The 27,994-nt window shown below is 40.0% G+C and overlaps 1 protein-coding gene across 3 annotated transcripts; it reads left to right on the plus strand.

The window, feature by feature from the left end:
- The first annotated feature begins 44 nt into the window (after positions 1 to 44).
- Positions 45 to 27,988, plus strand: stk35 (serine/threonine kinase 35). 3 transcript variants are annotated; one of them, XM_032569754.1, is made up of 4 exons: positions 45 to 846; positions 3,184 to 3,992; positions 26,488 to 26,598; positions 26,959 to 27,988. In XM_032569754.1, exons 1-2 carry the CDS (start codon positions 324 to 326, stop codon positions 3,924 to 3,926), a joined length of 1,266 nt encoding a protein of 421 aa, XP_032425645.1. In that variant the 5' UTR covers positions 45 to 323; the 3' UTR covers positions 3,927 to 3,992; positions 26,488 to 26,598; positions 26,959 to 27,988. The 3 variants fall into 3 exon arrangements, with proteins under 3 accessions (XP_032425645.1, XP_032425653.1, XP_032425636.1); XM_032569762.1 differs by lacking the exon at positions 26,488 to 26,598; XM_032569745.1 differs by lacking the exons at positions 26,488 to 26,598; positions 26,959 to 27,988 and adding an exon at positions 14,972 to 17,915 and having other exon boundaries at positions 46 to 846.
- The last annotated feature ends 6 nt before the right edge of the window (positions 27,989 to 27,994 follow it).

Raw genomic sequence — 27,994 nt, forward strand, 5'->3', positions numbered from 1 at the left:
GCGCCAATCACTGCGCGGCGGAGCTGCGGCTCTGGCCACGCCCTCTGTTCTCTGCAAGAGCTGGAACATTTTGTTTAGGAAGCAGAAAATATTTAGAACATCTGGACGGGCAGCCTGTGGCGCATCGGCAGGTTTATCGGCAACTTTTAACATTTTAACAGCTTAAAAAGTAAGTCTGCCATTTTAGACAGGCAGAGGTTTAACTTCTCCGAAACCTTCGACCAGGAAGACGCAAGAACGGCCAACTTTTATTTGGCAAGAGTTTAAGTAATGACAGATAAACACGTAATCGCCTCATGTTTGCTTGCGACGAAAAATAAGCTATGGATATATGCGACGGGAAGAGAAGAAGAAAGGTAAGCGGCGGCGTGCGGGGCTGCAGGCGCAGCGTGGCCGCCAAGATGAAGCGGGAGGCGGTGAAGGTCCTCCGCTCCCTCTCAGTGGGGAACAACAACAGGCGTGCTGAGGCCATGGACGAGGAAGACGACGAGGACTGCTTCTCCATTTCCTTCCTCCGGAGTGACCCCTCCAGGCCGGCGGCGGCCGTGTCTCCGCGGTACAGCCTGCTGCGGGAGGTGGGCCGGGGAAGCTACGGGGTGGTGTACGAGGCCGTGGCCCGGAGAACAGGGGCCAGGGTTGCGGTGAAGAGGCTCCAGTGCGACGCCCCAGAAAACGTCGAACTGGCACTGGCCGAGTTCTGGGCCCTGACGAGCCTAGAGAACCGACACCAGAATGTGGTTCAACTAGAGGAGTGCGTGCTGCAGCGGAACGGCCTGGCCCAGAAGATGAGCCACGGCAACAAGAAGTCCAAGCAGTACCTGCGGCTAGTGGAGACCTCCCTCAAAGGTACCTGTACTTTAACACACTCAGTGCTTAGACAGAGGCCTTGAAACCTGAAACAAGGGCCTGCAAATTGAGTTTATTCAGGAGATAATGTGCTGACTGGTGTCAACAACATGTAGCCAAACTTTGATGCTCTTGCTGCATAGAAAACTTCTGATTTAGCCAATTGATTGGATGTAATGCAGTTTTTAGCCTGCATGACTAACATTAGCTTAAAAGCAATAACTACTTATCACCTTTCTGTGTTTCAAAATAAAATGCAACTTTGTGAGATTAGGACCTGCTGCTGCTAACTCTGCACTCAGATGAAGTAGTTTGCATTTACACCGTTTTTTACTGTAGTTGAAGGGAAACGTTGTTCTACTCCAGTGATATGGATTTCCTTCTGCAGCCTCCTATCTGACAGTGATGTCGCTGTACATCACCTAGAAGAGCCGCAGAGAGAACAACGCTGTGCTTCCTCCAGCGCAAACGAGAACACGGTGTACTACTTGGCTGCATGTTAGAGACTTTCTTCCTGACTAAACACTTGGACGTTTAACTTTAATGCTGCACCATAAACTCAGAAACATAAAAAATCAGCCAGAGTTATGATTCAGACACTTTTCGAATCAGGTCGGGGGTTTCTACTTGACCTATTTATGTCTGTCTCTTCTGACATAGTTAGTGATTTTGCTGATCATTGCTATTTCTATATTATTGATACTAACTCAGCCTTTGCTAGTTCAATCTATGTTTCCAACTAAACCCAGCTGCTGTGTTTGCGTCTCTTCTTTTAATAGCAGCGCAGTTATGTAAGTGTCACAGTTCTGGCTCTCTAAGTAAAATCCTTCAGTGACATTGTTTCTAGGCTTTGTTATCTAATAGAAAATAATAGATCACAGCAACAATGTTAAAGCCTTCGACTTAAACATTTTGAGTTTGTTTTGCTCTGATTCTTGTAAGTTTCAGAAGTGTGAAGCAAAGAAGCAGGCATGGCACGATACGTGACAACTCCACAGCGATTATCATGACAGGTCAATGCGTACAAGTGACGTGGTTTCCTCCGCCTGTCATGAATCTAGTTTCACTGAAGCCTCAGTCGCTGCTCCTTCACGAAATCAGTCTGGTCGCAAAGTGTTGTGTTTTTGCTGTAAGCTCAGCTGATTGCAGCTATGAAGAGATCTGTTCTGAATAAAACAGATTCTATAACATTAAATCGACACTAGTTCACTGCTGGACTTGAAGAAAGAATCACTTTCTGCAAGAGCTCAATATGGACTCAGCCAGTATAAACGTAATGAGCACCATATGTTAAACCCCTGGGTTCAATTTCATTTTTGATTTGTCAGATTTAAAACAGCCTGCCTCCTATCCTTCCTACTGTCTACCCAGAGTTTAAAAAGGTCAATGTTCTGCTTAGTTGTAGCTGGTATTTTCAACTAAATGAAGGGGCTGTTAGAAGGATTTAATAAGTCATGGTGATGATTTTAAGGAAGCTGTTGCCATGCTGTTCAAGACTTGCATAAACCCAGAATAACGCAGGGGAGGATCAACCTTTTGAAACACTGTCAGGACATGACTGGCTTTGTTCTTAGGTGGCGTAAAAGCAAACCAGTTCTTTTGTGGAACCAGTTAAGAACTGGTTCCAACACTAGCTCTAGTTGAGCTCTGGGACACTGATGGAAAAGCCCAATGTCAATCAACTTCAGTCCACTTGTTTTAATTACTGGAGCATTAAGACCATTTTTTACATTAACAAATAAATAAAGAACCAGCTTAAATGGGATTCTTGTTGATTTTTACTGCCATCTTGTCACGTTAACAAGGCTTTTCTCAAAGAGCTGATGACAACTGTACAACCGATTTCTGGTCCTTTGTCGGGTCTTCAGTGCCTGACTAGACATGATTAATCTGCTGGAAATTGTTCAAAGATTTGTCAGTTGTTTGTTTTATTTATTATGTTTAATCACTAAGTGGATTATAGGGTTAGTACTGGTGGGAAAAATGAAAAAGCAGTCGAAGGTAAAACTTAGAAAGACCTTGGGAAACTGGAGAAGCACTGGAAAATGTGCCTCAATGAAAGTAAGTAAATAAATTAATTCTGGTTTTTCAGGTTGAGATATCTGAATGATTGGAGAGACTTGGGAAATTTTTAAGCCATGGCATAGAACCTTGCCACGTTAGCTTTCCTGGAAAATCCATTGCTTTTAGATTTGTAGAAAGTTTAGTACCATTAATGCTGAGCTAATGTGAAAATAATTGTGTTCGTGTTCCTGAGCATTATTTGATTTTTGCTTTCATAATTTGGGCATTTTTGACTTTTAGAGTTGTAACAAAGTATTGTCTTCTAATCCTAAGGTGAGCGCATCCTGGGTTACCCAGAGGAGCCATGCTACCTTTGGTTCGTTATGGAGTTCTGCGAAGGTGGGGACCTCAACCAGTACATCTTGTCTCGGCGACCCGACCCCCAGACCAACAGCAGCTTCATGCTCCAGCTAACAAGTGCCATTGCTTTCCTTCACAAGAACAACATTGTCCACCGGGATCTGAAGCCAGACAACATTCTCATCTCGCAGAAATCTGGTTCACCTGTACTTAAGGTAGCAGACTTTGGCCTCAGTAAGGTTTGTGCTGGACTAACCTCCAAGACCAGTGAAGAAGATCCTACAGCGAGAGCTGGTGGCAAAGGGAGCAACCAGTACAACACTGTCAACATCAACAAGTTCTGGTTATCGTCAGCTTGCGGCTCAGACTTCTACATGGCCCCGGAGGTTTGGGAGGGCCACTACACAGCTAAAGCTGACATCTTTGCCCTTGGCATCATCATTTGGGCAATGGTCGAACGAATCACGTTCATTGATGCAGAGTCGAAGCGTGAACTACTGGGCACGTACGTTCGACAGGGCTCTGAGATCATTCCTGTTGGGGAAGCTCTGCTGGAGAACCCCAAGATGATTCTGCACATCCCTCAGAAGGCCAGGAGCTCTATGACTGAAGGGGTAAAGAAACTCCTTCTGGACATGCTTGCAGTAAACCCTCAGGACCGACCAGATGCTCTCCAACTGGAAATACGAATGGATCAAGTCACTTTTGCTGCATGACAAACACTTCTAAACCTTTCCTTTTTTACCCCAACCCATCCAAGTAGGGACCCATTTCCTCTCCAGGTAGGCTGCCTTTCATTCTTCCATGTTAGTAGTAATTAGAGGTGTGCCGATCGATTGAAAGTGTATGATCAGTGATGGCCGATCACTGTCTCTTGTTGCCAATCACCAAAACCGATCACCTGTATCTCACTTCGCAGCCTGCATGTGCAGCTCATCTCCTCTTTCCTTCACACTGCGCAAGCGCGCAGCAACAAATCCTAAATAATGTTGCGTGAAACTTTAACGCTCAAGAGTGAATGGGGACGTTTGCGTATTGCAATGGAAAATTGCCTCAGGTTGAAGCACATCAAAATGCATCAACACAACAAATCTAATATACCTTTTAAAAACACAAACACTTGATGGAGTTTGGCTACATCGAGGCTCAATGCAGGAAAAAAGAGACATCCGGAGTGGTCAGACACCAGGCAGCAGGTAAAGCAGCCCACAAGTACCAACACTCACCCAGAAGAGCGTGATGGTCAGAAAGCAAGTTCTACTCTTTGCTTTGTCCGTAATGTCTGGACCCTCGAAATAATTGCTAGTTTTAAATATTACCCAATCACTAACATTTCCCCATGATGTGTGTAACGTGCCAGTTCAATGCTATGAATCTCACCAGAACTTGTAAAGAACCATCCTCCACTGCGAAGACAGAACTGCTGAGCTGAACTGGATGACTGGTGATGTTAATTCAGTATTTAGAGACATAGCCAACACAGACTGAACTGTTTTGTTCACTTCCTCCGCTGCCATTATTATTATTATTATTATTATTATTATTATTATTATATTACATTACAAAACTACAGACAGGCTACAATACTAAAACGGCGCACCTTTTAGTATTGAAAATCAACTTGCGCCGTCTCCTCCTCTTTCTTCCGGTTTCCTGATTGACCCGGTTGAAATTCTACCAGAGAAATCAAGTTCAATAGGAGAAACCCCAGAAGAAGCAGTGAAGAGAGATGAGAATCTAGTGGAATTGTGTAGAAATTTTTAAAAATAAATATTAACTGTCTTGAATTTCTCAAAGATTAAAAAAATATGAGAATTTCACATTGTGAACATGTTTTCTTAAAGCTGTGGACATAATTCTACTTTAAACATACCTGAGTAGCATTTCCTACCTTAGTTCAATTAGTTAATTGGTTCAACTAATTGAACCAACTTAATTGAATTCCTTCTATTGGTAGCAAGTAATTCAATTAAGTTTGATATGTTGAGTTGGATAAACTCAACATATTATGATTATCTAACTCAATTCATTAAGTTCATCCAACTCCGTTTATATAATTGAATTCATTAACTGTGTTAAAAATGACAAATTTAAGTCGGTCCTGCTCAAATCATTTCATATACTTCAAATAAAAAAGTAAACTAATAAATGATCTCTTTTTTACCAGGGTTTTTTTGGCTCAGGCCGCCTTTGAGACTAGTTAGACTAGTTAGTGGGTAATGACAGAGAGAGACGTCATGCAGCTAAGATCATCAGGCTGGAATCAAACTTACGACGGCAGCATTAAGGACTAAGATCTCTTTATGCGAGTTGTGCTCTACCCCTGTGCCATCACAGTTGGTGCAGGATCCATCCCTGGTGAATCTTGTGTCAGACGTAGGATACGAAACCGCCGTTGAACTTATTTGTTTGGAATACACTTTTTATAGTGCAAGTCAATTTGAGGCAGTTAGTTTTGTAACTTTTAAGTTAATTAATAGTAAGTTGTCATCACTAGACCAAATAAATTAAGTGAAATTAATGTAAATTAGTCCACAAAATTAACTACAGCCAAAAACACATTTTAGAGTGTAGGGCTTTAAATGTAGTCAAAAATCAAAATCTCAAACTTTTTCTGTATTTTTTTTTTTTAATCCAGTTTCAAAACTGGATTAAAAAAAAGAAAACTTAGGGTGTGGTAACCAGAGAGCTGCTGATCAGAAATGGAAGTCAGCATTTCTGCTGCCACTGGGAAGCAGGAAGGGTACAATCTGAGCCGCAGGGCAAACAGCCTTTGATTGGATGTTAACACCTGGGATGTGTGAGTGAAGCCCAAAACAAGGTGTTGTCACCGAATGTCTTTAGCATTGCGTGCTCATTATGTGAAGTGCTCTAACAGCAGGCTGTGAATTGAGGTGTGCCATTGTCAGGGACCAAACGGTGCAGAATGGAGAAGCTGAAATTAATTCAGAGAAGTGGGTTTTTATTTACCCCCAAGGAATGAGAAATGATTAACATAACAATTAGACAGGCATGCCAATAAAAGAAGTCAACTCAAAATACTAAACTCAAAGACAAAACTGACAAAAGACAGACTGACCTCCTGAAATGACGCATTAGAGCATTTAAATACTGGTTTAGCTAAACCATATGGACACAATAGGGAAAAACAAAATGGCTGCCACATGACAATTAACACAACACAATGAAATAAATCCCAAAACTAGCAGGATAATAAAGAGGCAGGCTCGCAAAGAGACTTGCAAAGATGTCTATACACAAGTTGTTCCTTCATGTATTCATCTTCAGTCAAGTCAATAGGTGAACTCTCACTATGCACATACTTTTGTGTCCATGTAAACGACTGGATTTGGCTCCTCCGTCACACACAGAAACACATCTTCCAGTTCGGCCACAATGCACTGCGCCACACATTTGCTGAGACTGGAATGGTGGTGAATTTATTTTCCGGTTCGTCCGTAAAGTTACACTTGCATTAACTTGCATCAACTACAGCACAGCCAAATGCAGTGTTGAGTCTATCCACTCACCTGTATGAATAAACCCGCCGCACGCTTCCCCACCAGGAAGCAGCTCTGGTAGGAGAAAGGCTGCTGTACTCTATGCATCTTGCCAGTTACGTTAAGTATGCTTTTGATCCCCAGAAAAACAATCAGTAGAGACTATCGATCAATAAAATCCCCCTGGACCAAACTTGAAAATTAGACGTTATGCTGCTAGCACTTAAAGGCAGATAATAATATGCCTCCAGGAATTTAAATAATTGAGGTACTTGAATCATGTTGGAGTCGTTACAGCCCTACTTTCAGTAGATATCTGAGATGCACTCTGACCTAAACTTTAATTCATTTATGTTAATGTACAAGGTTAACAACTCCATGCTCTTGCAACAAAATAGGAGTGGAACAGTTTGAACATTTGGATCATGATTATAGTTGGCACATTCATTTAGGTTATCAACTTCAGTTGGTAGGTTAGTTATATAACTGATAATGGCCCAAATTTTTAAATCTATAGAGGGAGATTATTTTAATCTTTCTTGCATGTGAATTCTCCATTTGAAACTCTTTAGCAAAAATGTGTTTGTGGTGGCAGCAGTGCAGTAAAGTGTCCCTGTAAGATTTTAATTGTCTCAGTTTGCTATTTGGAGCAGAAGCTCCCTGCATGACATCAAACCGCCGCTGAGCGGATGCTCAGCGACCCAAACTGGCCGCCTGTTTGTTTGAACCCGAACTCTCCACTGACCAGGCCCGAGTTCTGGGTTTGTTTGGCAAATTAGCTCAGCGCTCCTTTCAGCCATTCTGTTAGCTCTTCGTCATAACAGGCTGCTCACGCTGTGACATAACACCGCCCAGCTGCTCCGGGTGGAGGGCACTCGGGGCAGAGCAATCGGGACGTTTCCCTGCTGCCTCCGATTGGCCTCGTTCTCTTGTGGCACGACGGGATAGACGGTTACGCAACAGGCTAGCACTGGTTCAGTTGATAAAGCTGTCATCTGTTGGAAAGAAGGATTAGTGATTAGTGTTGGAAAGAAGGGGAGGAGTGTTGGACCTGCTACTGGGGTGTTCATGTCTGCAGCTGCTAAACTGAAGGGAGCTGACAACGGCAGGATGAACACAGCCAAACCTGCGATGGAGCAACGTGGAGCCTGGTTTTATTTCTCTTGCATTATGCAGAATCTATGACTCAGTCACACAGAGAACATCTTAAAGAATTCAGTTATGAGAGTAAAGTCGAAATAATATGTTTACATACAGTGTGCATATGCACACACATGTACACACACACACATTTATATTTAAAGATGCATGTATGTACAAAAATACACATGCAGTACCTGCTTACATGGTTACACAATACATAGAAACATCTACATAACAGTATAAGCTTTTATCATTTCACATTTTAAGGCTCTTTTAAAGAAAGGGCATAATTTAAAATGATCATTCAATTCATTCCACAGTTTGGCACCAATAACTGAAACACATGTAAACTTTACCTCTTTTTCTCTAACAAACCTCGCAAATTATATTTATTTTCTCTTAACTTAAATTATTTCTGAGTTTCAGAAGAAAGGTTTTTGTTCAAAGCTTTATACAGTATTTTTTATATACAGTATGTACAATGTTTTTACATTTAAAAGTATTACTTTGAATAAAAAGTTAGTTGGTTCACAATATCCCACATTATTAAAAAGCCTAAAAGCTATTTTTTGTAACTTAACTAATATATCAATGGTTCTTTTTCTTGCATTTTCCCAAACTTCTGAGCAATATGACAAATAGGGCCTAACCAAGGAGGAGTGTACAACATTCAAGCCTTTTACCTTTATTAAATCTTTAATTTTAAACAACATTCCAATAGTTTTTATGACTTTATTTAATATATTCAATATGAGGCTTAAAACTGAGTTTATTGTCTAGAATAATATTTTCTGATAAACTATCAATTTCAACTCCATTTACTTAAAACTTTGCATCATTATAGATTTGATTACCAGAAAATATGATGAATTTAGTTGTTTTTCATTTAATGGTAACTTTTTATAAGCAAACCACTTTTTCAGCTCCTGTTTTACTATACAGCACAGAACATTAGAATATTGTGAAAAAGTTATGAAACTTGTATATTATTCATTCATCCTCTCAAGCCACGTTCTTGTAATCTCAGTGATCATGGTTTACAGGTGACAAAAAGTCAAAGTTCAATGTCTCAGTAAATTAATATTACAAAAAAGGGATATTTAAACAAAAATGTCAGCTATTGGGAAGTGTGTTCAATATTATTCACTTCATCCATGGTTGTTCATGCTCCTGCATCGATGCATGGAGAAAACCAGCCTGTGGTTCTGATGAGGTCCAGTGGAACAAACGGTTGAAAATCCAATTAAACGACATGGCAAGATAAAATATCATACGCAAAATAAATCCTGAAATGTACTCAAAACAGACCACTAACGTATAGATTTGTATATTGTTACAGGTATTAGTTACTAATGTGTCAGCCACTGTTATAGAACAATCTATCTTTCTACTGTTGTAAATTATTATTTTAGTAATCAACTAATCCGTCAGGTATTCCAGTAAACTGTTTGTTCTGTAGTTGCTACTTAAGCTAATAAAAGTAATATGAAAGGAAAAAATTGTAAGAAAAAACTATTCTGTTCCTTACTTAATAAGAAAACATTTAATTATATCCATTTTTATTATATAGTCTATAAGTCTTAATAAACACAATACAATTCAAACATCACCTTCAGTGAAGTTTGAAGCGTAAAAAACATTTTTTTAAATAGACGTTTCTAATTTACTGCACTTTTTAGTTATTTCATTTCAGGTAGATTCTCTTCTTATTCAGCAATGTTAGCCTAAAAGTATTTTCTTGTACATGCATTGCATATCAGATCCCAGCAGCCACCAGTGAACTCCATGCATGTGATGGATGTTTCCTGCTGAGGTCGGAGGTCAGGCTGATGTGAAACACCAGTTCTGCTCTGCAGTGCACACACAGAGCTGTGTAATCTTTTTTATTTAGTGATCCCATGCCGTTGGCGGTTTTTGTCTCTTTCTGTCCCCCGCCGCCTCCCTGCACAGATGCTAACAGCACTTAGCGCTGGAAGTGAGAGCGTTTAGCTGCACAAACCATTATCCGGCTGGAAGACAGCAAGGTAAATGGTAAAACAGTTTAATGAACCTTCAATGCAGACAATTTGCCTGGAAGAATTGTAAACATTGAGGTTCTGGAATCATTCAATGAATCGTATCGGCCCTGTTGGTAATTAATATTTGTGCTTTACTGTGTTTTTACGGCTTTAAAAGTCCTCTAAGTGAAAATGTCATTCATAGAGTTGCCTTTAGGTGAAATCAGAATATTGAAAATCATGTGCATGTTTTTATTTTGACCGGTCCTCAAACTCCCATCTGATTCCACTGCTGGACAGCGAGTGCTGCTGGTTCAAGGCTTATGGAGGCTTTGGTCGGGAACATTTTGTCCTCTCGCTGCGTGCCAGGCTTACGCCTCTCTGTCTTAAACAGCCCAGAGCTCTGACAGCTCCTCTCTTCCTCTGAATGAATGTAATGAAGTAATTCATTACTTCAGGAATCAATTTTTATATATTTTTTTTAATTGACAGCACCGACAATCGTTGTACAAGTTGAGGCATTTCACCGCGCAGAGCGGTTCTAATGAATATGCCAATGCCTCCAAGGCTTTGCTGCTTCGCAGTTTAATGCTCAAAAGCATTTAAAAACAGGATTCAGATAATTCAAACTTTTTGATAGTACTCCTCTGAAAGACACTGTACTGTACAACATGTTCTGGACAGAAGTTGGGGAACCAGAAGGAGGCAGCTCTCCGAGATCTGGGAGTGTCCATCACATTTGTGCCCATAGCATGCTTGTAAAAGTCTGGGTTCAGTGATTGGGGAGGCTGTAAAAAAAAATGTTTCTTCTGGGATTCAGAGCCGGTTACACAAGCGAGCTGTTGCATAACTGGTCGACTGAAACACCTCAGTGTGTTTTTGTTTATCAGGAAGTTTAACAGAATTGAGCAGAAAACTCACAAAAATAGATTTCTAAATCTATAACATTGTGGTAAAATGAATCAGACTTAAATTAAGGAAGAGGAAAAGCCTGAGTCTGGTCAGAAATGTACAGCTCATGGATAGTAGAGGCATAACTGTGGCTACGCCGTGCTTTAGAATAACATTTGTCCACATCTTTTCCCGTCTGCTGTCCTCATTCATGGTGACTGTGTTGGATCTAATTGGTTTACACTTCTCAATCCCCTTTAAGTCGAACGGATCTGTCCCATGCTCTGTGTGGTTATATTGTCGTGCCTTTGTGATGTTAATGGGATCATTTTGTGAATAATAAAGCAGAAAAGCCGTCTCTCTGGGTGTAAATAATTGATGAAAAGGGGCACTGGCAGCATCTGCTGAAATAAGGAGGGATCTGAAAGTCCTGTGTCTCTGCTGAGTGTTTAAACTGGAAAAATTATTGTACCTTTTAATGTTTTTAATGTTCATCTAAAAAAAATTAAGCTAGACTATCCTTGTGTTTGTTTGTGCCCTAAAAATTAAATGGAATAATCAGATTTTTTTTTCTTGTCAGCATATGGCTAGTCCATTGAGTTTACCAAACTTTTTTTTCTCTATAGTTATGAAATAAGTGACACTTATTGCCTGGTTTTACTTACACTTGTATAAAAAGTAGTTGCATTTTTCTGCCAAGAAGATCCTACATTTTGTAAATATTACAACATGAATATTACTTCAAAACCTAGGTATGACATAAGATAGCGACTGTCATAATTTGACATTATGAGAATGAAAAGGGTCTTAAAAGGGTAGAGTGTCTGTTCTGGGTCGGGGAAGAGGTTCTGCCCCAAGTGGAATAGTTCAAGTATCTCGGGATCTTGTTCACAAATGAATGAATGAGAACTGGAGCGGGGTCTGCAGTAAAGCTGGTGCTGTAATGGTCTGTCATGGTGAAGAGAGCGCTGAGTCAAAAGGCTTGATTTATCGAGCAATCTATTTTCTCTACTTGGGCTGCTTCACCCGACCCCTGATCAGCAGAAGAAAATGGATGGATGGATGGATGAGATTTTCCCAGTGCAATAAAAATGTAATTTTGGGTGAAAGTGTAACATTTTTGTTGTGGTCTAGTTATTTGTTTACACGTCTCTAGTGACAGGAGTCTCTCACGTCAGATCGTTTTTGGACCGTTCCCCCACGGAGGCGTCTGCAGGCGTGAAAGCGCGGAGGCGCAGAATGAACGATTGCTGGGTTCGTTCTACACATGCATAGGCAGATAACAAAAACAATGGCAGATAACAAAAACAATGGCAGATAAACAAAAACAATGGCAGATAACAAAAACAATGGCAGACAGCATTGTGCTGTGCTCTGCTACTTAACCTGTTCAGTTTAACACAATTCCTCCTGAAGAATAGATCTGTTGACGGGTTACTGTTGACGATGAGGTGAAAATGAGTGAAATGGAAGCTAAGAGTTACAAGTGCATGCATGTTCAATGATGTGCAAAAATCATTGGCATGAACATTGCAGCTGACTTGAGGTGTCTCGATGGTCTAAACATGGAACGTTTCTCCAATCAACATCCGAAAATACCAGCCTTTTCCAGACAGTGGTCTGGTGGAAACAGCCTTTAGATTAGGACTTCAGGCTGTGAAATACACTTGAAGTGTGAGATGAGACAGAACGGGAACATCTGCTTTTAATTTGAAAGCCTCTTATTTGTATGCTAATAATGCTAACAGTTCCCTTCATTTCCATTAGTGAGGGAATGTTGGCTTTCCTGCTGGCTCTGGGTTGTTTAGAGGTGGTAAAACATGCAAATCAACACATTTCATCAGCATTTCTATGAAACTGCTGATGATGTAAACTTGGCTTCATACCATCGAAAGGCTGGTGATGCAGAGCACTGTTATAAGCAAATTTCAACGCAGATAAGAGGGAACACTATTTAATGTTCTCTTCCACTTTTTTCTTATTTGGGCTTCTTTGGTTGTTCTCCAATCATTTTCTCTTGCAATTAAACAAAAGACCTTTGAAACATTACTTCAGGTCAGGCATTAGTTTCAGACATGAGCAGGACCAGTTTATTGGAGGAAAGAGACAGTACTGTACACGTCTGAGTACATCTGACAATGCTGATCTTGTTGATGCTTACTGAAGAACTCTTTGCAGGTGTTCAGATCGTGACTGGTGTTCACCTAAAATAATCCAAAATATTCTTGAAGCTGTTTTAATCGCTACAGTCAGATGGAGACAGTCTTGTTTTTCTGTTGGGAAGAAGTGGACTAAGCTCAACGTTGATGCATTATAATATATCCTCAAATTAGATGTTTAGCATCTGGGTGGTTTGTGTTTTTTCTCTACTGACAGATTTAAACAAAAACTAAGCACACACTTGGAGGTGATATACTAGAAATCCTGAGTCAGCAGTACGGAGTGGAGGCTCTCCAGCTCGCATGCCTCCAGCTGAGCTTGTGTTCCTAACATGTGCACTGCTGTTATGCAACCTGTGAAAGGGGAACGAGCCGCTGCACGTCAGCCGCTGGGCTATTCTTGGAGCCGAGCGCTGAACCCAACATGGACGCAGGTTCAGCAAGCTTCCCTCCAGGAACAAACTACGGCCGAGACTCTACCCCACAATAACACTTGGTCTTCTTCCCTTCTGTTCAGTCATGGCCACAGATCCTGTTTGATTCCACACATACTAATACATGATGGTGATATATGGTAATATATCACCATCACCATATATATGGTGATATATGGTGCCAATACTTGTACAGTTGGTTAGGACCATTCTAAACTAGTTATTAGGTGTGTGGCTATGCATGCAATAAATTTATGTAAACTGAATGTTTGTTAAAAAAAAAAAAGTCTATACCCAGAAGTTTCTGAAAATAATTTCACACATTTTGCCTCGTGAATATTAACATACGAATGTAGATGATTTTACTCTGGAATATTGAAATCTCATTATATATAAGTTGATGTTTCTTCTATGTCTTTAGATGTATTTGACAAATTTCTCTGCCAGTCAGTCTGTTGTCCAGCAACGCCTTCTTCGGAGATGTTCTAGAGAGAACAAACCTATATCTGTTTTTGTTTTGTGAAAGCAGAGGGTTGAATGTTATGTCTGAACATCAACTGAGAACAACCTAGAGCAGCTCTCACAATGCTAATGAGCAACGTAAAGTCCATGGTCTTCATGGAGCATGAAGTCCAAACCTTTGTTGACATTCCGCTAAAAACCCCACAATTTCACAATCATGGTGTTGTAATTAAATAACAAACACAATTAAAATAACATCTGAATAAGTTTATTCACGCAATAAAAAAACCCTGCCGCGCCATGATGCTCCAACTACTTCCTGTTGTCTTCTTCATGGTTTACGCCAGTGACAATATCCGGTTGTTGATCACATGACTCGTGATTAAAAAACAAAAAAAGTGCTTCCATTGCAGTTTTACAAAATACAATACCTTTGATGCAGCTGAAAAACCACTTCATTCCAACTCAAAAACCTTTACTGAGAAACGTGTTCTTTTGAAAGTGTGGTTTCCATTAAGCAAATTTATTTTTATTATTCTAATTTACACAAAAATTATAGCTGGATATTTGGACAGACCATTGTGGTTGACGGATATTATCTCACCCTGTACCAGAACCAAAACCAGTTCTAGAAATGTAAACAAGATACTACAATTTTAAATATTAAATGTCTAAACCAATCCTAAATGCACAAGGAGAGCAGTTTCTTTTGCTGAACCTACAGCAAATCCCAACATGATCGGTTCAATGAACAGAAAACGCGACGTTTGTCCAGTAAGGCGATTCCAGTGCAGCTGCTCTTTCCTGAGGCCGTTACTTCCCACTGCTGCTCCTCTGCGGGAAAATACTCGAGCAACCTGGGACTTATTTTGACATCATGTCCTTGTTCAGTTTTGATTGTGAAGAACCACAAAGAGTAAAAAGGAAACCTCTCTGCCCGTGAAAAAAGGAAAAGATTTTTGCTGAGGAAACTCACAGAGCTCAAGGTTCTGAGGAATAAAATTTAACTTTGATTTCTGTTACTGAATGAGACAAAGCAAAGCTGGAGGTGGATTGTAAAAGTTAGGTTTCTTTCGTCATAAAGAGATTCTTTGGCAGTAAGAACTGACGGCCTCAAAAGTCACTGTGTGTGTGTCGTCGCCTCATTCTGACCTCTTCACTCTGTTTCTCTGCAGACCTGTTGTCTCCGTGGCAGTGGACGGGGAAGGAAGAAGGACTCTGACAACCTGAAATGTGAAGACTCATGATCTAGAACTGAGCTGCAAGACAAACTGGAGCATTATTCCAAACCTCTGGGGCAGAGAAATATGCAAATAGACTCGTTACAATCTCATTTTTATTTTCTATTCGCTTACTGGGGAGATGGACAATGTCAGAGTGAAGTCAGAGTGCTGGCTGGATCAGAAAGCAGCTTTCATTTTGTAATCTAGTTTGTTTTATGAGTTTGTTCTTCCTTAACTTTTGTACTGTACTGAACTATGAGGCAGGTTGGCCGTGTTCTCACCGATTAAAGCATTCGTGGGAGTAATGACTCTGAAGAACAGACGACTGCTACCTTCAAACATCCCTGTGCCTTTAAGAGGATTCACCCCGAGTCGACTGGACCCGCGGGAGAATTCATCCTGAAGGTTCTGAACCAAGATGGAAACCTGAGAAGTCTGCGAACTTGTGAAGTTTCAGGCTAGCAAAATGTGCAAACACTTTTGTTTTTAAAGTTTTGAATGATTCATCGAGCGGGTATGATTTCAGAGGAGGCAGTCGGGGGGTCTCTCGGAGTTCAACACTGAGGCACAATTAGGAATCAGAAAAATCTCCCAGAAGCTTAAAAACAGAGAACGACAGCGATGTGTGTTGATGATGATCTGCGCCACATTCCAGATGAAGATCTGATGGGTTTTTAGAGTGGAGGCGAACTCGTCATATCAGGCCTTTCAACCTGTGCAGTTGTAACCAAACAAGATCATTTAAACTCTTACTGGGCATTAGTTCCTGTTCAAACCAAAGAGCCCCTCATGGACCAAGTGCACACGGTTTTCCTTTGCCATAAGAGTTCTTCATGACCAAGGAGTTGGTTTTTGATGATTTTTCCCAGCGCTAGCAGATGTTTTAGCAACTGAATGTTTTTCTGTTGAGGTTGAGTTTGGCATTTTGGACAGGCTAACAGAAAACCTCTATATACATAAGAAAATGTGCAGATTTCAGCCATTTCCAGCATTGCACCTTATATATTTTCAATTTTGTAACGGGTTTGGATGGTGTGAAGTGGGTTACTTTGTAGCTTTTACACGTGAGCAGTATTGAGTCTTTAAATATTTCACTGTCCGGTGCCATTTGGGGGTTTCTTCAGGAAATTGGAAGCTGTACCATCTGAGAATAATCCCAAAGGCACACGGAGACACTCGTCCTTTTCTCTGGTTCCTTCCCGCTTCTTATTGAAGTGATTTGAACTCTTTCGGTTGTAGCCTGCTGACCGGTTAGACAGGAAATCACAGGACGTTTGGACTTGTCTGCTATAGAGCCCTAAAGGCAAATGAAAAATCCAGAGCTTGAAGGACTTCCAGGGGAATATGACTGAACAAACGGAGAGAGAGAGAGAGAGCACGAAATGTTGTCACCAGCCTCTCTTTGGGACTTGAGTGTCCTTCAGTGACTTGGCTCTGCAGCCACAGCAGTTCTGAGACTTGTTTTAGTTCTGTAGCGTGATGCTACCTCCTGCTTAACACTCATCACCCTCAACGGTCTGTAGTAACGTCTTAGGTGTGAGGATAGGGTGCACAGTGGCTGAGTAGGAAAGCATCTGACCCCATACTTGATGTTTTATTCTTGTTTCCGAGGTTCTGGCTGGAACCAACACCTCTCTTTTTCCCAGAGTTTTACTAAATGTACATCTCACCTACGAGCCACAGTGTGTTCATTTAAAAGCTACAGCTCCAATAAGGGTTTTACCAGGACTTTATCTAAAGGCAGATGGTGGTGTTTAACCCTCCTCTGGGTACATCTGGACGCTCAGACTGGCATGAGATCAGCAGGAAGATTGAAAATCATATGTAGATTAATTCTGCATGGAAGTCTGAGAAGGCTGCTTTTGTTTTGAAAGGCCTCTGTAGTTGTTGGGGAAGCTACGACGGGCTTCAGCGAGTAGTTAAGTCTATGAGCTCAGGTTGTTGAGAACAGCAAATGAGTTACATAAAAGCTGTGGTATGCAACTCATAAAAACTATTTTTAATATGTATTTAAAACTGTCACCATGTCGTGACAGTTTATGAGACAGTCTGTTAAAAGATTGATCTCCTCCACCTCCTTCCTGTGCTGCTGGGAGAAGGCAGGGAAACTTTACCTTTTATTTCACACAGATTATCTCTTGTATTACACTATCACGATTTGGTGACAGTTTCAACAGATATGTAACTTTTTTTATTTTATTTTTTTATAAAAGTTACATACTGCAGTTTTTAAATTTCTCAGCATTTCTCATGTTTTCCTGCTCGGCCATAACTGTGTTTTTGCTCTCAGTAACTTGTGTGGTCAAAATGCCAGCAGCTGGTTCTGCATTAAATATTCAGAGTGTGAAATAAAGTGACATCTGGTAGCAAAATGAAATGTCCAACTCTTACGGGAGCTGTAGATGTTAAAGGGTACCAAACATCAAACTGTGAAGGTTTCAGTTCTACGATGTAATAGAGCTATTTCTTTTTTTTTTTACCTGGAAGGTGTTCATTCTGTCCCGTTTTGTGTTTCATCTTTATAGCCACCAAACGCAGTGAAAGGTCATAGTTCATGTCACAGTTTGTGCTCACTTGCTCCTGCTGCTGTTTTTCCATGTACCTTTTTTGCAGAATATTGATAACTTCACTTGAACACTATGCAACAAAAGATTTAATTGCCTCACTGTAAATGCTGCACAGAGCCACACCCTCCTCGAACTCTTGTGGATGATACCTTGAACTCTTTCCATGTTTCAGTGTGTACAGAATCGTCTTTCAGGTGTAAAATAGCGACTTTTTGTTGTTGTCGTTCTTAATAAAGCTGACAGGAGCCATTAGATGTTTGAGGAAAGCATTTGTTATTTTGCTGTAAATATCTTTGACAACTTTTCGGCAAATAAAAGCTTAAAATGTGTGTTCGTGGAAGTCGGTGTGTGATTCGGCGATGACATCCACGCCTAGCAAGCAGAAGATTGGTTTGTTTTACAGCGACTGTGACCAGCAGTGTGTTTTCAAGCAGCAGGAGGTTGAATTCCCACTGGATTAATCCCGTTTTATCAGCCTAGAAATACCAGACGGCCTTTGATCGCTCCAAACTAAATCCATCCTGCAGTCTGGAAAATGTTTGCAAATGCAAATGGAAGATCTTTTCCAGATTCCATCAATCGTTCTGGCTGCATTTAAATGTTTAGAAAACATTATTTACGCACTCTTAACTCAAGCAATAGAATCCAATACGATTAAATTCATTTTTACATTATTTACTTTGAAGTTAAATTTGAACTATAGCCGTGGTCCAAAGAAACGATCCAGTTCGTTTAAATCATTTCTTAATGCCTTTCAAATCAAGTTCATATATAATCATACAATTCAGTCTTTATTCAGTTCAATTCCTTTCAGTTTATTAAAACCAAGACCAAAAACAAAGCAGCTGACATGTCTGCAGACCCCACACATTCTGGATACAACGGTTTGGACTTTTACCTTCAGGGCAGCACCACAGAGATGGTTTAACCCCTAGGTGGTCTGGTGAACACTTCATAGGAAGTGTGCCCAAATTGATAACAGGCATATTTACCTAAATTCAGCCTGGTCTTCCTGAAAGAAAAGCAGAATCAAAGTCACATCCTTTGTTTCTGTGCTCAGCTTGGCGAACAAAGCCGATTCTGATGAATTTATATACAAATAAAAACATATTATTCAGATTATATTGTTACGTCATGCCACTCTCGACAAACGATGAAAAGATATAAAGATATTTTCAAAGGGATTCAATAAAAAAAACACAAATCTGTATATCTTGGTTTTTAATCTTCAGCTTCTCATAATTTTAGTATCGTAGCTCTGTTTTAGGTAAAGAATGACTAAATACATTTCTGCCGCACATTTTCAGTCTGAAAGCAGGATTTCCTGTCTTTTAATACTTGTATGGAGTTAAATTTGTTTCGCAATTATTCAATCAAAAACACCTAATCTCAAATAAATAAAAAGAAATAAAATTGTGATAAAAACGTTTGGAAGTATAACGGGTTTTTTAAAATTATTATTATTTTTTTTTTAAATTTATATAAAAAGCTATTTTTACAAATTAAAATAACTAGTTTTGTAAATAAAAAAAAGTTGTTTGCAAAAATATAAACTTGTATTTGCGCGTGTCAGAAACCTTTGGTTGCTCTTCTCAAACTTTTGCTTGCAATTCTGAGTTTTTGTTTGCGAATCTGTGGAGTCCCTGTGGGACACGGGAAGTTTCTTTTCCACTCGCGTTTTCTGTACTGATTAGTTCATGGGGCATAGTTGAATACTGTAAGCCTTTCTTACGCTGCCCATCGTACGTTCTGTTATTCCGGTTTATGGGAGGTTTTTCTATGTATATTAATATCTCGTTGTGAAATATGTGAAGTTTGATCTTTTTTCTTTAGAATAGAAAAGCACCACAAAACCTGTGATATAAACAGAAACTTTCTGTAAGAAGGAAAGAAATAAAAACACATCCAAACTATCTTTGGATGTGTTTTTATTACATCCAAGATAATAAATTTTTGGATTAATTATTTAATCCAAAATAATAATTATTATTAATAGAAATAATTATTTCTAGTTATTTCTAATAACTCAGAAATAACTATTTCTGAAATAATAACTCAGAAATAGCTATTTCTGAGTTATTTAAAATATACTTAATATACTTTTTTTCACTGGGGGAAGGTCATCACAACATCAGGTCACCGATTTTGATGCCCAGAAATCCAACGATTGGCTGGACCTCAGCCTTTGTTGTCATACCTGATTGTTTCTTCCCTTCAGTGTCGATTGAGAAAAGAAACAAACGTTTCACAGAACGATAGTGTTTATGTTAAAGCATGGAGCCGGAAATCAGGTGAATTAAAATGGAAGATCTCTATGCAAATACATATGACCACTGAATCTAATCTGACAAAAACTAAAATAAATGTAAAATGACTGACATGAGCTGAACTCCAGTGAACAGATTCATCCTGAAATATTGAACTGCTGATTTTGAACGGAGAACTGAGATGAACAAGACAAAATGTCAGGAGTGTGTGTGTGTGTGTGTGTGTGTGCTGGGAGAAGCGACAAGTAAACAATAAAAAAAAAAAAGTGCTGTAAATATCTGACATTTTGAGCTCCACACATGGGCTCGGCATATTGATTTCTGAAATATATTTGTTTTTCTTTGTCTTATTGATCATCAAGTTTTCCATTAGCTTCTGTCCTTTCAACCATATGCCGTCTAATGCGTGAAGGCTTTGTGATCTTTCTGCTCAGTGTGGACATGCAGGAAGCCAAAACAATATGCTCGGCGTCCTGTTTGATGCAGCTGAGTAATCTTTAATGAGCCTAATGGCTTCTGCCTTTCTGTTCAGGCCTCAGTTTCTCATAAAAGACTTATTGATCAGTTCCTTTATCTGCTTTCGAACACTGCACTCTGACCGCGTCGAGGTGTTTCAAGTATGTTTTAATGAGTCATTTTGTGAAAGGGAAGAAGTCCCAAAATGGAACTGATGCTGCTTTCGATTTTTATGGTTGCTAAAATAGATAATGTCACCTTTTCACATGAATCCTAATAATGCTCTCTCTGCATGTTCTACTTTGTCCCTTCATAATCTACAAACTCTGGGCAGATTTTTTTTGGGGGGAAAAAAAAGCTGTAATATCTCTGTTAATAGTTAAGGCATCGCGCTAACTTGCTACGTTAGATGCAGTTTGCATTTATTTTAACAAATGAAAGAAGCTGAAAAATATTAACTCACTGATAAACTTTGCATTATCAGAATAGGAAGTGAGGGAACTCACTTGTTTGGATCTAAGCAGGAATAAAGACGTTTCAGTAGAAGTACATGTCTGCTAGGCTAGTTCACCAAGCTAGCAGACTAGCTAGCTAGCTAACTTTCAGGGTAAAATCTTGCTTGTGTTTATTACAAAACATTTTTGATTTACTTAAAAGGCTTTAAGTAAATTGTGTTTTAATGATGAGGATTTTAAAATGGGGCTGCACAGTGGCGCAGTTGGTAGAGCTGTTGCCTTGCAGCAAGAAGGTCCTGGGTTCGATTCCCGGCCCGGGGTCTTTCTGTATGGAGTTTGCATGTTCTCCCTGTGCATGCATGGGTTCTCTCCGGGTTTTCCGGCTTCCTCCCACAGTCCAAAAACCATGACTGTTAGGTAAATTGGTCTCTCTAAATTCTCCCTAGGTGTGACAGACTGGCGACCTGTCCAGGGTGACCCCGCCTCTTGCCCGGAACGTTAGCTGGAGATAGACACCAGGACCTCCTGACCCCACTAGGGACAAGAGTGTAGAAAGATGGATGGATTTTAAAATGTCTTCAGTTTTAAGGTGTGTGAGGTTAATATTTATCTAGGGCTAAAGTGCTAAAGCCTTATTCCTAGACATGCTAATGGACAGGACAAAAACTAGCCTGCTCTGGCGGTCAAGTTTAATGGCTGACACGGCGGCTCAAAAAGCGTGGGCATGCGAATATTTAGAGATTTCCTCTTTGAAAACGTAAAGTAAGGCAACGCTTTACTGCAATGTTATTCTTCTGAAGGATTTTTCCTGCTGTGTGTTTTGAGCTCCATTTATAGAAATAGTCAGTTTACAACATTTGGCCTAAAAACAGCTTCTGTAAGCTATCTGTCTGTCTGTCTGTCTGTCCTTTTAGTTCATTTTAACATGAACTAAAATGTTGACATATATCACATTTAAACATTAGATTACATCAGCGATGAATATAAAAATGTGTCAGCGTTCAGCCTCAGCATCTCCATGAGGAAATACTGACGACTAACCCGATGTTAGGCTCCTCCACCATCACTCTTGGTTTTACTTTTGATTCATCATTTCACTCTGCAGCCCCTGTTATAATGTTCCTTTCAGAACAACAGGCTCAGATTAGGAGAGCACATAAAAGCTTTTACATAATTCTGTGATTTTACTGTGTCAGTCTTCAGTGAGCCTTCCCAAACGAAATATGTCTATATTATTTTCTTCTGTGATCAAAGTCAGATCTATGCCTTGCAGGTCTGTCTTAGTCAGATCTGTGTTTTAGAGATCTCATGTCTTCCCCGCTCCCCTACCAAATGCACAGGGTAGGTTTTCTTTTTTTCTATCCACTCTGAATCTCTGATGAGGAGTTCGTGGAGAGTTCACACAGGGGTCACATAGAAACACAGCAGACCTGACATCGGGTTAGAACCACACAGACAAGCTGTCCTCAGAGAGTCTGTCTGGCTCAGAACCAGGCTCACCCAGTCCTGCTGCGGCGCCGACCGTTCACTGTGACGTAAACGCAAACTGAGTCCAGTCCTAGGAAGGTTCCTCCAGAAAAGCCTTACTGGAATATCTCTCTATATTTCAAAACACAAAATTATCTCCAAACTGCTAGCAGATTTTAACTCCAGTGCTGAGGGATTGATTTGCACCTTACAGATTTCTTTTGTTTGTGTTTTTTCTTTTCTCTTTTTTTCCCGTCAAACTCATTTTAATATTAGACAAAGGTAACTGCACATCAGCCGGAGGCGCAAATACTAAATACGGACCGGAAGGACTGAATAAAGGGTTTAAGGTGCACATTTTTTATTAAAAATTTACTTCTTTTTTTTTTTTTGCAGAAATCAGTAGAAAAAGGTTTTTTGTTTTGGTAATTTGTTTAATCAAAAAGCCAGATTTTGTTAATCGTGACTGATTTTTAAAAACAATAAGGAAATAATTATCCTTGGGGACGAATGCTTCATGATCTCTGACCTCACCTCGAAGACATCCTGCTGAGACCTAATATCCTGGGCTCTTTGTGACCTCCTGCAGCCAGGGAGCCTGGGATCATTTTGGTTGGTCCGCTACTGGGAAGACTAACCACTGTCCTGTGTTTTCACTGTTTGTGGGTCTCACTGTGGATTACTGGAGTCAAAAAGCATTGAGATTATTTTGCAGACGTCGGTTTCTCAACTGCTCTTAAATTCCTGTAGATCGGGGAAATGCCAGGTTGATTTATTTTTTTTTAGACCTGTAATCTCCTGTGAGTCTACTTTATGTAGACTTTAACATATTTAAGAGATTTCCTGACTCCACACGTCTGTCAATAAGCAGACCTGGGATTGGGAGATTGAACTGAAATGTGATTACTCTCTCTGTTTCTCTTTGTGTTTCCATAAGATCTTCATCACAGATCTGAAACATTTAAATGTGACAAAAAAAAAACAACAAAAAAGCAAAAATGAGATTACGCAAAACACACAGCTGGAAGAACCTTTTAGATATTTTCTAATTGTTGAATTCATACATTTGCAATATATTTATTGAATCCAGAACTTCCTGCTGGTATCAGTTAAACTTACTGTTAGCTGAACCTCAGAGCTGACATCCGTCTTAAATTGGCGATACGAAGTTCATTGATTCATGTTTTAAACGGATGCAGTCGTGTTCTGCACTAGCCGCTCAGACCTGCACCTGAACTGTGCTTGAACTGTTGACATTTCATGACCAGCTCTATTTTAACATCAGATTGTGATGTCGTGTGTGTGCGTGTGTGCGTGTGTGTGTGGGTGGGTGTGGGTGTGGGTGTGTGTGTGTGTGTGTGTGTGCGTGTGGGTGGGGGTGTGTGCGTGTGTGTGTGTGTGCAGTCGGTCTGTCGTTTGACCCAAGTCAGGGCTTTAATCCCAGCGCTCGTCACTTCCTGACCTCTCTTCTCCTGTGGAAGTGTGGACAGACACACATGGATCTGAGTAATCCTAATCCACCTGCCTTTAATCTGCTGTGAGAACAAACTTTAAATGACCTGCGGCTTGTTCCACATAGCCTGGTCTGGCCTAGATGATGGTTATTCTTTTTAGGACGACGCTGCAGGAAAAAACAAGTTTTCACTCCAAACAAGTCTTCCTTTATCGCACAGTTTGTCTCATTTCCTATAGATGGATTCACCTTGCAGTGCTTTATGGTTTCAGTGCAGTGACGTGTTTTTAGATTTTCCTTTCAAGCAACCAGGCAACCTTTTCAGTTCAATTCAGTTTTCTTTTCTACACCACCAGTATTCAACAAATGTTGCCTTGAGGCACTTCACAAAAAAAAAAAGAAAAAATTCATTCCATTTGATCTTAGTTGTCAAGCAGTGCAGTAGTTCAGTTCATTGCTAAAAATAGTTTTGAAGGTTTTCTATCTAAGGAAACCCAGCAGATTGCATCAAGTCACTGACTTTCAGCATTCACTCCTCTGAATCAGAGTCTCTTTACTGTCATTGTACAAAACAGTAAAACGAAATTTAAAAAATAGCAACTCTCAAAGGCAGTGCCAAAAAAAAAAAAGAAGAAGTAAGTATATTTTAATAAATATAAAATAATATTGCAGAGACAAATATAAACAATCAGGATCGGGACCTTAAGAAAAAGAGGATTTTTCAGGGCTTGGATGAAATTGCGGTGTCCAGGACGACAACAGCTCTTTACTGCACTGAAACGCCTCGCTGAGGGTAAGACTTGGCCGGGCCCTGAAGGGGCCGTGAAGGGGCCGTGAAGGGGCCATGAAGGGGCCGTGGTGACGTTGTGGGCTCTCCGAAGTCGGTCCTGTAGCTCTCCAGAGACGGAAGAGACATAGCGACAACCCTTTCACACACCTGAGTCAAACTCTTGAGAACTTGACTGTGTGCTGAAGGGGTGATTGAGTCGTTTGATTCAGGTGTGCTGGAGCAGGGACACATCTAAAAGCTCCGGAACATCGGGACACGAGGATCCCTGGACCGAACCATTCTAGGGAGAAATTACAAGAAGCTACATGCTGCAGCAGCTGAGATGGAGGAGACAAACTGCTGCCCAGGTTCTTCACCGGCCGAAGCCAAATGAATGGCAATGAGAGCCTCTGTTTCCTTGTAATTAATAATAACTGGCACAGAAATTAATTCTAGTCTGGATTACAACTTTTTAGTACTTCTCTTTTTTGCCGCAGTGTTTTAGTGTTATTATTTCCGTCCCCTTGGGCTACAATCATCTCCACTGGCTTATCTCTAACTCTGGTCAGCTCAAGTGGCAAAATGTGAGATGACCGGATTCACTTGATTAGGTCAAAACCCTTCAAGAAAACTGACGAATGGGTCGACAAAAATTATTTGTGTTATATTTGTTTGGCTACATTATGACAGTCCCATGTCAGTGAATGGAGCATCGAACAATATGCAGTGAGGCCTCTCAAGCCCTGGGTGGAAAGTAAAATAAATGCAGCAAAACCTAAAACTCCTGGAGGAAAATTAGCTTCCATCATAGAGCTATGGCTTCAGATAACGTTCACCATCCAGCCAGACAACAACCTGAAGCATCCAGCTAAAGCTACACAGAGACGGTTTGAAGACAACAAGGTGGATGTTCTAGAGTGGCCCAGTCAAAGCCCAGGTGCATATACTAAAGACTGACTGGATAATTGTTTACGCAATTATTTTAGGTTACATATTTTTATCTAAAGTTCATTATTTTGTAGAAATCAGGTTTTACTGTTACATTATACAATTTTTTTTTGTCCAAAATGTCACATTAATCTGCTCATGACTCATTTTAAGCACAATTAAAAGGTACAACTTCCTATACTTTTTATAGGCATTGTACTTTCGCATGGAAAGATTTTAAAACACGGCAGACATTGTTGTTTTGCCCACACAGTGTTTGCAGCGACTGACCTCGATACGAAGCCAGTATACATCATTTCAATCATCCAATCAGCCGGTGAACTGAGGTGCCGGAGTGAACGCCTTGCTCAGTCTAACGGCTGGCTTTAAAGGGTTCGATGCGGCTCGGCCTTTTGTTGTGGCACACTGTACAGAGGCACACGGTGTTCAGGACATGATGTCCTGTCACATTTACAGCTGCGCCCTGATCCTGGGAACTCAGTGTTGCAGAAAAACATTCAGCCTGAAGGAAGCGTTGCTGCCCTCCGTCGGCTGGAAATCAGTTTCCCACTGAAACATACCACCAACGGCAGAAAGTATTATTTTTTTTTTAAAAAAGTAACAATACTTTTTAACGTAATAGTAGTTTTTAAGTAACATACTTTATGTTGGATTTGCACAAAAAAAAATTGACAAATTTGCAAAAATATGAGTTTTCAAAAATGTTTTACGTATTTGGATGCAAACTGGATGTGAGATTCTGTGCTGCTCTGAGCAGCAGCAGCTTCCTCCTTGATACGATAACTCTGACTGCAGGTGGGAAACTTACAACTACGCTGCAAATTGTGAAGTGTATATGTTGCACTTTAAGAGTAAACCAAACTTGGCCATCATTCGGGTCCAAACTCCCAGTGCTGAAAGAACACTGGACATAAAATAACACCAGAATAATGCACAATTCTAACACTTTGAGAGTGTAAATGAACTCTTTTACCCATCAATGGATCTCAATCTATCGATACAGACAGAGACATATGTTTGTATCTTTCTCTTGGTGTATAAATATCTGGTTTCAACTGTGGCTTTTTTTTTTATTATTTTTTTTAGGTGGCCATGTTTCATGTTTTGCGACGTCTGTGAAAAATCTAGGGACACTTCAAGTGATCTGCTTTTCATGTGGGAAAAATGTGCAGCTCTTGGCACAAGGCGAAGACGTCGGTAAATAGTCTTGAAGTTCTTTTGGTTCAACAAACCACATTTGTTGAGACACAAATTCCAGCTAGTTATCAGTAAATATGCTATTCTGATTCTGATTTTTGAAGATTTTTTTCAATGAACATACCTTACTGCACATTACTTTTGAATACAGTATTTATATGCTACTTTTAATAACTCCACAGTACTTATGTTGAATTTTTTGCCTTTACTGCATTTTACTCTGTTTTTACATATTTTATCTTCTACCTTTATGTGAACCGAACTGCTTTAATTGTGTGTCGCATTGTTAGTTTAGCACCTGAATTTCTCCATTGTTGGACAGTCAAAGTTTTCTCTATTCTGCTCTATTTTGTTTAACAGGGTCGGTGCTGGACTCGCTCTCAGAAGAGGATCTGATCAAGACGTACTTTCATGACGGCTGCAGTCATGCAGAAGTTCTGGATTTCTTGCCAACAACACAATGTTCAAATGAGCCTTCGCTCTTTAAAGAGCAAAATTAAGAAATGATCCATTTTATGGAAACCAATGATGTCATTCTAGACTGTTTGTGTCTTTTCTGAAATTTTCCTTAATTTGTTATAATTTTGGTTTGTTGTTGAGCAGACCTGTGTGGTTTGTGTTCATGGGTTTGCTGCAATGTGACATTGATGAAAGCCAGGAAAGATGGACTACAAATCCCATCAGACCTGCCAACCAGTCTCACTGGTAAACCGGATGTCATGTTCCACCTACCTAACAGGGGTTTTTGTTGTTGTCTTTCTTCTCATTTATTTAATTAACCTCTGGTTAATTTGTTGTCTGTTTGGCAACTTTCAAAAATAATTTATCAAAACAAAAAGAAAGAAAAATAAAATCAGCCATGTGTTAACAGGATATCACTTTTTATTGTAACAATTTCTGATGACATAAATACAGTTAAGCATTACAACAGTTTTCAACAATAGTCAAAACAGTTGGTGGTGACAGTTGAATGAAGAAATGTAAATATATAAGTAATCTATGCGTCCTGTGCATATTTTACTCCTGGGTTTGGCAGGACAGACTGTAGGTTCCCTGACTCCCAGGAGGAACTGGGACAGTTTATGACCGAGTCAAACAGCAGTCAATGTGGCCATGACCGTCTCTAGGGACAGTTTGAGGACCTGCAGAGACAGTGGCCTGGTGCATCCACTGACTTGGGAATCCTGTGTGGAAAACTACATAAGACTGGAAAACATGGTGGACTTGGAAATAAATGAGTCTGAAATTTAAAGGTGTGTGTCCAACAACCACAATGCAGCTCTGCTTTGACAGAGCAGGTTCCACAAGTTAACATCTGCCTTCACAGGCCAACATCCACATTTGAGTTTTGTGATTCTGTATTTGTACTTAATAAAGTCCAAAGAGTTTTGTATCC

Source organism: Xiphophorus hellerii, chromosome 1, assembly GCF_003331165.1.
Source record: "Xiphophorus hellerii strain 12219 chromosome 1, Xiphophorus_hellerii-4.1, whole genome shotgun sequence".
NCBI lineage: Eukaryota > Metazoa > Chordata > Actinopteri > Cyprinodontiformes > Poeciliidae > Xiphophorus > Xiphophorus hellerii.

Coding starts and splice junctions, on each gene's coding strand:
- stk35 (XM_032569754.1), top strand. CDS start 324: ATGGATATATGCGACGGGAAGAGAAGAAGAAAGGTAAGCGGCGGCGTG. Junction 847..3,183: donor AGTGGAGACCTCCCTCAAAG/GTACCTGTACTT, acceptor TCTAATCCTAAG/GTGAGCGCATCCTGGGTTAC.